The sequence below is a fragment of the Centruroides sculpturatus genome, unplaced genomic scaffold (assembly GCF_000671375.1).
Source record: "Centruroides sculpturatus isolate CEXI.00-Female unplaced genomic scaffold, Cexi_2.0 scaffold717, whole genome shotgun sequence".
Lineage (NCBI taxonomy): Eukaryota > Metazoa > Arthropoda > Arachnida > Scorpiones > Buthidae > Centruroides > Centruroides sculpturatus.
In genome coordinates this window covers 368,169-379,826 of record NW_019384973.1, presented here as the reverse complement: position 1 = coordinate 379,826, position 11,658 = coordinate 368,169, and the positions used below count along the sequence as shown (strand labels likewise).

General features: G+C 29.7%; 1 protein-coding gene across 1 annotated transcript in view; it reads right to left on the bottom strand.

Moving 5' to 3' along the window:
- Positions 1 to 5,396: 5,396 nt before the first annotated feature.
- The window catches only part of LOC111632645 (BTB/POZ domain-containing protein 2-like), a 51,619-nt gene continuing 45,357 nt past the window's right edge, over positions 5,397 to 11,658 (bottom strand). Inside the window, exons 5-6 of the mRNA XM_023377139.1 lie at positions 8,047 to 8,193; positions 5,397 to 7,159 (exon numbers count right to left, since the gene is read on the bottom strand). Coding sequence (XP_023232907.1) covers positions 7,001 to 7,159; positions 8,047 to 8,193 — 306 coding nt within the window. The 3' untranslated portion in view covers positions 5,397 to 7,000. The remainder of the gene's footprint in view (positions 7,160 to 8,046; positions 8,194 to 11,658) is intronic.

The following is an 11,658-nucleotide window of genomic DNA, read 5'->3' as shown; positions in this document are numbered from 1 at the left end:
TAATTATAGTCTAGGTTTTTGGAAAATAATTTTATTCCTTCGATTTTTTTAATCTAAACATGAGACTATAGCATTAAGTTTATACGGTTAACCATTAATTTCTGAGTAATTATAATTGCCATTACATTAAATTTTTCATGCAAAAAATTGTTCAAATAAACTGAACCTTTAATTTATGATAAGCATTTATTATGCTATAAATTTTTAATTAAAATATATAGCAAGTCATGATTAAAGACAGTAATGTGCAGGAGTACGTTTGCTGTTTATAGTAATAAGTTTCATAATGGAATTCTTAAGTTAGATGATATTAAAGAGCTGGCCCGTACTTTCGAATTATTTAAACTGGATAGTTTATACTCATTTTCTATTAAACTTTATCAAATTTAACAGAAAAATTAATACAATTTATATTTGAGCAGACAATGTACAGAATATGACGGATTCATTCAATCAGTGGGAGGTAAACCTGGAGACGCTTGCAGGGCCCTTAGTCTCGAGTTTTTCGTGTTGTACTCGAACTGGGCCCTTAGTCTCGAGTTTTTCGTGTTGTACTCGAACTGACGTCATCGAACTCACTCGTGTTACTATGACTCACATAATTGGTAGTCTCGAGTTAAGACTCTTCGAGCGAACTCGAAAGGCGAGCGGAAATACGTCATACTCACTTGGTTGCGTGTGTCGTTTAGCATGATGGGATTATTTACAATGCATCTGGGTTTGCGACTATAATGAATCGACCAATCAACTTAACTGTAACAAGTTGTAAACAAATCAACGTGAATTAGTTTACACGTGCTACAGTTAATTGTCTTATAGCAGTGTTTTTCAACCTTCTTGAATACGTGACCCCTTTACAAGTTAAAAAATTCTGGCGACCCCCCACGGCCATATTAAAACTATGTCAGTGATTTTAAAAATTACGTATTTAATTTTCTTTCTGTTGAGATATAAATATCGATTAAAAAAAAACTAATTGTACTGTAAAATAAACAGGCATAGCCTTCTCACTGAAATTGTAACTTTTTTATTGTAGTGGAGGACCTACAAACACTTGTCTTTTTCTTTTACCCGCGACCCCCCGTGTATGGCTTTGCGACCCACCTGGGGTTGCGACCCAAAGGTTGAAAAACACTGGTCTTATAGCAATATAGTACGCAGAAAAAAAATGAAAACGTTCAATGTTTTATTTTAAAAAATAAGCGAAGAACAAAAAGAAATATTAGTAACATACGTAGAAAATAAGAAAATGGAACAGTGGAAAATTCGACAATAAATTTACAAGAAAAAGACAATTCCCTTTGTGGAGAGAATTAGTTGAAAAATTAATTGCGTGTGTTGGAGCTAAAAAATCCGTCATGTAATTTAAATGTATTTTAATTTAATCCTTTCTTCATATAGTTTTCTTCCTCGATCTATTTCTTAAACTGTTTTGTCTATTAAGATTATGTATTAATCAGAACTTAACACTTCTGATTAATAAATAATCTTAATATAGTGTCTATGCTTTTAATAATTTATACATATAATTTACTATCATTTTAATACTCTTTTTCGATGAATTAGATACTTCTTTTTATTTTTGAAAAAATTTGCTGTATAATTTTATCAATTATGAATTAAAATTTTTTTATTAGTATTGACTTGACGCGAAAAGAAATGTCATCTACTGTGGTCGAAAAATTCGTTGCCTTCTCAAACAACGTCTTTCGGCTCTTTCTAACTCTTCGATAGCGATAAGAATTGCGTATCCGTCAGCCATTTTTACTTTCGTGTAGCGATCTCACATGCTCGACTCAACGTGAGTAGAAACTCACATGGTGAGATGGGAAAGCACATGAGTTAGAACTCGAGACTACCAATTTGACGTCAGTTTGTAAGATGGTACCACGTGACACCTTCAACACGTTGGGAGTTGTAACACGAAAAACTCGAGACTAAGGGCCCAGGACAGTGTTACAACACGAGACATTTTTGGGAAAACACTAGCTTTGCATGGATAAGATTACTGTATCTTACTGGAAAATGAATGTTGCAGCCACGAAAAATAACACGAAGGTGCAAGATTTCAAGGACATATTACTGTGCTGTCAATGTCTGTTGCACCACTACTAGGGCTGACTGACTATCACGCGAGAAAGTTCCACAAAAAAGTATGCCAGCAATAGGAGCAGTGTGCCACTCAACAGTACAGCAGGATTGAAACAATCATCAGTAGTCTTCCATACATTAATACGGCGATTCTACATTCCTAAATGGAACAGGGATTTGTCACTAAATACACTGCCAGTTTGTAGCAGCCATGTTTGTCATGGCACCACTGCAAACAAAGCCGATGCTGGTAGTGTTACCACCCGTCCGGTTTCACCCGGACAGTCCGGGAATTGACTCACTGTCCGGGTGAACTATTAATTTTGTCCGGGAATTTCGTCGGTTCGTATAAATTGTGAAATTACGATGAAACGAAGTTCTTGCAAATATTTTTACAAATTTACACTATTTTAACAGAGAAAGAACTCTCACTCACTAAAACTCATCTGCAATTCTACCATGCTAGTCTGTTTACACCGACGTGTGGCGCGCAACCCCTTGTTTTTTTTCTTCATTGTACTATCTGCTTTTTATTTTGCTTGTACGTCTCAAATAGAGCTAACTTATCTGTACCTGTTCTTTCTTAATTTAGGGTTACTTATGTTACTCCTACGCAAGTCCCTAGTCCCTAACTGCAACTGATTTAGAACCGGTATGCAGATTATTCTTCGCATTGTAAAATGACATTGCGCATGCGTCAGGAACTTCTGTTCGAATAAACCTGACGTGCGGTCCGGGTTAGCGATTTTCAAAAGGTGGCAACACTAGATGATGGTGAAATGCTAATGGCAAAACATGCAGCAGTCACCTTGTAGACAAATTTGTCTTTGCATCTGCTAGTCTCTTGCCAATGATAAAAAAAGAGAGAGTTCTGTAGCAAGGTTTCCATCTATCTCTGGATAGTGAAAATTGCAGTTGTTTGTTTTAGTTTTTCAAATCAGACGATCATCTCTCCTAGTGGTATGTTTGGGGCATCATACTCTGCCCCAAAATCTGTCCAAATGGTGGCAAATTCAGTGAAACTGCCACCAACTTCTCTGTATGATGATATGGCCTTTCTCGAACTGTCAGTTGTGCTTAATGTGTTTGACTGCATTATACAGGCATGCCTGACTTTCAAAGACCTCCAAATAGGTACTACCTGTAGTACCTATTTGGAGTAACAGGTACATACACTACACTGTATGTACCTGTTCAGAATATTCACCATATTGTAAATGCAGTAATGCCTTTTTATATGATCGCAATTTTAAGGCACTCTAGTGACATTACAATTGTGGTATGATTGCATGCCAGATACATTTACATGCTTGTGTGAGACAGTTGTATGTTGAGTTTTGCAATCTGGGTGACTAACTTTTATCAGTGAGTGTATAAATTATGTTTTTTTTCGATAATATAATAAGTTATAAAGCCTAACGAGCAATTCTTTATTGTGACATTGTCACAACGCCAAGCTGTAATTTTTAATCTATTTAATTCAGTGTTTCTCAACGGGGGCGATATCACCCCCATGTTGGCGTTTTTCTATGTTGAGGGAGCGATTTGTAACAATTTATATTTTGGGGGAGAAAAACAATTTTCTGGGTGATAGAGTAAAACATTATATTAAGAATAATTAGATATTTTATTCGTTATATCGTACAATAATTGAACAAATAACATTATACTAGTTACTAGTCTATTCAATGCAGTACAAATTTGGCGTTAGCCTTGGCCCTCGACATCGGAATTTTGAAGTGAAGGGGGCGATACTACGTTGAAGGGGGCGACGATTCGTTACAGGTTGAGAAACACTGATTTAATTTAAAATATATACCCTCCACCTCAAATTAGTAATGTCTTGCCCCTGTACATAATATTTTTCCTGCTAGCAATAGTGTCACGCCATGGGAAAATTTCCTGTTAGCAATAATGTGCTTTTGTGGGAAAATTTTTGAATTGAAATAACGACTCTGGTTTACATCGGAAGTTCTTATATAGTTAATCGGGGCCTACTACACCTAAGGTTTCCATATCTGGTCTTGTCTTTCATCTATCTATCTCCATTCTAGAGATTAAGGAAAGACGGATGACAGTGGGAATTTATAAATTTACAATTTTTTTTAAATTGCAGCCCAATTATCTTCTCTCTCAATAATTAATTAAATAAGGAACATAAACAACTGATCTCAACTGAATGAAAATATGAATTCCATTTTCACTTGTAGTATAGCATTAAAAATTAATTTTCTGCTCCATGGACATTAAAAGGCAAAATAATCATTAACTTCTAACAAATCGACTAAATACAGAGTATAGCCTCTTATAGAAAATATTAAAAGATGGCTGCTGGTCTAACAAAAAAATTTCAAGTCCTTTACAAAGTACCAAAAAACTTTGCAACTTACTTCTGATCATCTATCAACAGTATGCAGATTATTCTTTTACTTTATTCTAGAGTAGATTATAAATTAATGTTAAAACTGAATTTAAAGAATTATTTAGGTGTAACAAACTGATAATCACGAGTTCTGGTACGAAAAGAAATTAATACTATCCATTATGAATGATCATATAACAAATTTTGTATTATATGAAATCTGTCTTGAAAAGAAAAAATAATATCCAGTTCTTATCATAAAAAACTGAATCTGAATCAGCTATAATTCTGAATCCGTTATAGTTAATAAAATTAATTGCCAAAAATTCTGGTTATTTTACTTAATTTTTATATGTATGAGCTTACTGCTTAAGTATATTTATTGACAAATATTTATTGATCATTTTTATTCAGTTTAAAATGAAACTCTTTGCAAGGACTCAATTGCACATTGCAAACATACAAGGTATAAATTTTATCTCGTTTTATTTAATTTATTAATTTTACTATTTTTATTTTTATTTTACTTAATTTTTATATGTATGAGCTTACTGCTTAAGTATATTTATTGACAAATATTTATTGATCATTTTTATTCAGTTTAAAATGAAACTCTTTGCAAGGACTCAATTGCACATTGCAAACATACAAGGTATAAATTTTATCTCGTTTTATTTAATTTATTAATTTTACTATTTTTATTTGTTCCTACTTCCACTATAAAGAATTTTTTCATTTAACACCAAATGCTAAATTTTTAACAAACAGAAAAAATTGAATAAAACATTCATATTAAAATTCTGTATTTGACTCAAACTTTTAATTAAAATTATTTTGGATAACAAATGAAATGACATTTATTGATGAACAGAGATAATGATTCAGAATTATGTATTAAAAAAAAAAAATAATAATAATAATAATAATACTGATAAGCTTATTTTCTTTATTCAGTACTAAGAAGGAGAAATTATACAACAATGGCATTGGAAAATATATTAAATAATGCCAGTTCTACATAAATTTTGAAATTTATATATATTTATATACACATTATATATAAAATTTTGCAAATGTTAAAAATGATTTATACTTAAATTTTTAAGTAAAAACAACACCCGAAATATCATTTTCTTCTCCTTTATTTTTTGGCACATTAATTTTCACCATTTTCAATGCTCTTACAAACAACAAGATTCTTGCTTCAATAATTAAACTTTTAAAGTAAGAAATAGGAAACAAATTAATGTAACTATAATGCTCATAATATTGCATGATCTAGCTGTCTGATATGCAATGACTTCCACATGACAACATTTTGGCAATTACACAGTTTGAAATGTCATGCAGATTATTATTAAATATACATATATATATCTCAATTAAGAAATTTCTGAACTATTTAATTTCTCATTCTTTATCATAATAGTTACACAATTAAAAGTATGAATTACTTTAATATTAGACTGATATTATCTAATTTGTTAGGGCAATCTTATTAATGTTGGATATAATTGCATGACCTTTTGAGCCCCTTTTTTATTTAATAAGATGACATTATTTCTTAATATAAAATCTCATTCAAAACTCATAAACTGTCTGTACTTAATGATGATAGTATGATATAAAAATTCAAAAGAAATATTTATCTTCCAAGCAGTGAAATCAATAAATATTTATGATTTTTATGCATGTGCCAATGTGATCAAACAATATATTCGATGCTAGAACTTCAAAAAATAGTGAGAATAATTCCAAAGTTTTGAGATTTTTCATCAAAGTTAAGATAGCTACCATATTAAAGTGAAGGGCTTTTTATTTCTTTTTTTTTTTAATTTTAAAATACCCATTTTTTTTTTTTTTTAACTTTCAGGCACTTTTGATAATTTTCAGATATAAATCTGATTTCCAATGATTATGTATTGTGTTACAATAAAAAATATTTAATTTAAAATTAGCATAGCATGCAGTATCCAAGTGTACAAAATTCTTACAAAGGTACTGAAGAAATTATATTTCACTTAGATATGCCTAAAAATATAAGAAAATTTAACAAATTTCTAATCACTAACTTAAGATCTCAGAAAACAACTTTTACTGAGAATAAAAATTTATTGGATAATATGTAAATGTTTGGGATATCAATTGATTATATTTTGACTAGAACAACACTCGGTTATTTTTTGATAGCGTTTTATCACCAAACAAGTCCAAATATAAATGAATCTATGTATAATTTGTCATCCTTAACTAAAAATTTAATCTTCCAAATTTTAAAAACAAAAAAGTTCTGTAATAAAAACTTAACAAACTTTATTAGCTGCTGTATATTAGTTATGAGAAATTTTGAACACTATTATATGGATTATAACAAGCTTTGGGAATATTTTCTGACCAATATTCAGTAAACAATGCAAGTAACACAATAATAATGAATCCGTTTATGGAACTAGTTTTACCTACAAAAATACGATGGGATATAATATTGGCCATCGGCATATAAAGCGGATGGGCTTTATATTTTCCATTTGGTCAACATGTCATCTATTAGGTATAGAATATGATTTCTGGAATTTGCCCATCTTCTACAGATGTACCATTATTATTTCCTGCTGCATACGTAAACTGAAAAGTCACTTTACCTCCACTTGGACAGTCTAATGGGATTTTTCTTAAACCTTTTGTTCCATAATGAGAATCTGGACCCTTAAGTAAATTTAAAATAATGATATTAATAAACTAACAATTATAATTTATATAATAATTGAATCAAAATTGAAGTTAAGTTACAAGACTTTAAGATAGCCAACAGTCTAAATTTTTTGTCCTTCACATGAATAAACTACAGTATGGTCTTGTTTTATGTGGAGTTATATCAGCAGCTATTGCATAAAACCATTTCCATGTAAACTCATGCTCCATCCTATGCAGTTCCGGAAACACAACCATTTACAACTTATAAATGACACTTATGCAATCATTTACAGAAAAACAATGAAACATGTTAAAAATCTCTGATGGTTTTACTATAATGAAGTAAAACCATCAGAGATTTTTAACATGTTTCATTGTTTTTCTGTAAATGATTGCATAAGTGTCATTTACAAGTTGTGAATGGTTGTGATAAACTTTTAGTCCAATATTTCTGAATATACTGTGTTTATACTGTATATTTTATAACTGCTATATTTACTCTGTATATTTAATTTAATATATACAGAGCAAATATAGTTCTTAATGTACTATATTGAATGCACTACATAAGAAAAAAGTTTATACATGCAAACCAGGATAGGATATCCACCACAGTAAATAGCATTCAGTAGTTTTACATGTTTAGATTGTCAAAACTGGAGAAGCAGAGTTTACTGATTTTCATCAAGAGTAAAATTCATTAATAGCATTAGAGTATTAATAGAATTACCTATGCATCTAAGGGTTAACCTAATCATTTGCCATCCACAAAAATATGAATCTGCATATATCAATTCTGAATAACACAAGACTTTACTGTATATTTTTTCAAGTAAAATGTCAGAAATAAGAAAAATAAAAATTAAAAATATTAGTTAAAATCATACACACACACATACCTTTAATGTTGCACAAGCAGTATAACTAGCATTTGGACTCAGTTCCACTGGAGTTTTGAACATAACTCTAAAGGTTGAAGCAGAACCATCACAACTAAAACTTGTATCATTTGATCCTAATACTTTTCCTGTTCCAGTATGAATTATCTAAAATATTACATATCATTAATAAAATAACAAAATACTCTAAAAATATCAATACTTTAAAGTATTATCTGAAATAATTTCTTAGAAATGGTTTCATATTTTATTTTTAATGCATGAACTATTTTTTATTAATTTATTTTAATTATTTTACTTATTACTATTTTATTAATTTATTTTTAAAGTGTTTTTCATTTTTTATGTAGTTGTATGAAGAACATATAAAGATACACATGACTAATCCAGAATTTTTTCATATCTAAAAATAGAGCAATCTGATAAGATTTACTAAGAATTTACTAACTTATAAATACTATAAATTCCAGAATTTATAGTATTTATAAGTTAGTAAATCAGTTTTAATACTATTTTAATCTTTAATGTTAAATTAGTCATCATTCCATTTTACTTTTCTAAAGCAGTCAATTTTGAAACAATTTTTAAAAAGCAAACTTATAATAGGTAGTTCTCAATATTTTTCAATTATTTATTATATAGTTAATACCAAAAAGAAGATAATTTAACTGTTGAAAGAGTAGATAAAACCAAACAGCTATTAGTTATAAATAGTGAGCAGTATCATCAAATTGTAAATGAGATTTTAAAACAAGATATATATATATATATATATAAATTTGAAAAAGATCCTACCAATTATTAATAAAAACACTAAGAAAGAAATTCCATTGATGATAAAATGAACAATACTCAACAGCAATAATAGATTACCAAAATTTTGGTTAGAGCAAAAACACACAAAGGCCTACCTAATACAATTCCAACCTATAACTGATGTTAAAAAAAGTTTTGCTTTTTGTAATTTTGAAACCTTTTTAAAAAATAAATTAAAAACTTTTGAAATGTCACAATATAATGTTAACAGGACAGACATATTCATAGGAAAATTGAAGGAAAATGGTTATCCAATACTGAAGATTAGTCTCTTTAGATATCAAAAACATGCATGTATCCATCTATAAAATTAAGAAAAATACAGGAAACATTAGTAGACATGAAGTGTCTTAATTGGATTCTTGACTTAGTTATGCTAGTTATGGAAAATAACTATTTTAAACATAATGATTGATATTATGGTCAAGAGGATGGTATTCCAATGGAGTCATGCATAGGCCCCATTTTGGCTGAATTATGTATGAGGTCATTAAATGAGCATATAATAAAAGTACAAGGTATAAAACAATTTTTTCATAATGTAGATCAGGGGTGGCCAGCAAGTCAATTGTGAAGCCAATTTTGGTCGATCGTCAGCGATGTCTTGACTTAATCTGTTACACTTGTAACCAAACGCAACTGTAGTGATGTCAGACCTCCGCATCCTCCCTCAGTGCAGTTTTGTAGGTCCATGTGCAAGCCATTTGCATACAGTTGTAAAAAGGAAGCAAGAAATGTAGACAAATGGTCGTAAAAAAAAAAAAAAGCAGGAAGAGGGACAGAGAGAGTAGGTCGGGACACAGTAGAGAGAGGAAAAGTGAAATGGTGGTCCCCGAAAGTGACAACGTTGAGTTTCAATTTTTCTTCTGTTTAAAATGTAAGTGCCTTTTCTTCATGTTTTAAATTAAATTGTGGCTTTTCTTACCTATCTAAACATAGTATGTATTTCACATCTCTCCCTCACCACTTAGACTATGCCTACGACAACAAGTNTTGTAACCAAACGCAACTGTAGTGATGTCAGACCTCCGCATCCTCCCTCAGTGCAGTTTTGTAGGTCCATGTGCAAGCCATTTGCATACAGTTGTAAAAAGGAAGCAAGAAATGTAGACAAATGGTCGTAAAAAAAAAAAAAAGCAGGAAGAGGGACAGAGAGAGTAGGTCGGGACACAGTAGAGAGAGGAAAAGTGAAATGGTGGTCCCCAAAAGTGACAACATTGAGATTCATCTAAAATATCACTTATGGTAGCTGCTATTTCGTTGTGAATGTGTCTCTTTAATCCGATCAATTCAGTTCAGTAGACTATCAATACAGCTTTCAGGTTAGATACTTCTTTTATTGTTTTGACATATGCATTTCAAACTTATATGTATTTTAAGTCCCTCTTCAGTTCAAAACTAAGGTTCTGTCTTCTAAAACCACGGTGTATAACGGGTAATGTTGGAAAGAGTTTAAAATACAGCCATTTAAAAACACTTCAAATACAGTTTCACATTAATACGGTAAACTTTTAACATGTGTTCATAAAATCTTGTATAATTACAACTTTTAAAGAATGTGTATGTTCTACAATATAATGTCACAGCAATAATGATCTTTTTACAGATTAATAATACATAGTATATTAATATTAACACATTTTCAAGAGAATACATATACACATTGAGATTCAATTTTTCTTCTGTTTAAAATGTAAGTACCTTTTCTTCATGTTTTAAATTAAATTGTGGCTTTTCTTACCTATCTAATCATAGTATGTATTTCACACCTTTCCCTCACCACTTAGACTATGCCTACGACAACAAGTCGATCACAACACATTTTGAAGACAAAAAGTAATTTTATGTACACAAAAGTTGGCCACCCCTGATGTAGATGAGTGCTTTTTAATATATGATGTAAGAGAAACCAATATTCAGATAATTTTAAATAAGGTCAACAGTTTAGATAATAATATAAAGTTTGAAATAGAAAATGATGACGATAATAACTTAAATTTCCTTTATGTTCATATAATAAGACTAAATAATCAGTTACAAATTTAAAAAATATGTAAAACCATGTTCAATTCCAAAGATTATGAATTATATATCAGATGTACCCATGTATATAAAAGAGAATGTGTTTCATATGTACATAAATAAAGTAAAAAATAGAACAATGTCCCTTGGTGATAAAGAAATAGAAATAAATGAAATAATAGAAATCTTCTTAATGAATGATTACAATAAAAAAAACAATAAAATGTGGTTATCCAACATAGATCAGAATAAAATAAACATTATCAACACTCCCTCCCAACCAATCACAACTTATAAAAGTAAAATATGAAAAAGGCATTTTTGAAAAAATAAAAGAAGGAATTAAAAAAACCAAATAACTTTAATATCACAACAGATGAATACACTAGGTAAATTAATTAGGAATAAAAACAAAATGCAGTCCGTTTCAAAAATATAAACACACCCAACTTTTTTCAATAATAAAAACATTAACAATAGTAATGTATTTATTATATTAGTATGTTGTTTACATCATCAATTTGAACATTTTCTGAAATTTTTATAGCTATCTGACAATTACAAAAAAAAAATTATCAAAGATTTTCAATTTTTGATTGTTTCAAAAGTATAAAGACGTGCCTAAAAAAACGATTTGTGATGTCTCAATATTTTGTAGGTCCACCATTTGATTTAATTAATTCAAATACTATATCAGACATACATTTTACTAGTTTTTGAAGTTGTTGTTGTTTAATATTTTCACAACAATACATGATAGCTAATTTCAATTCA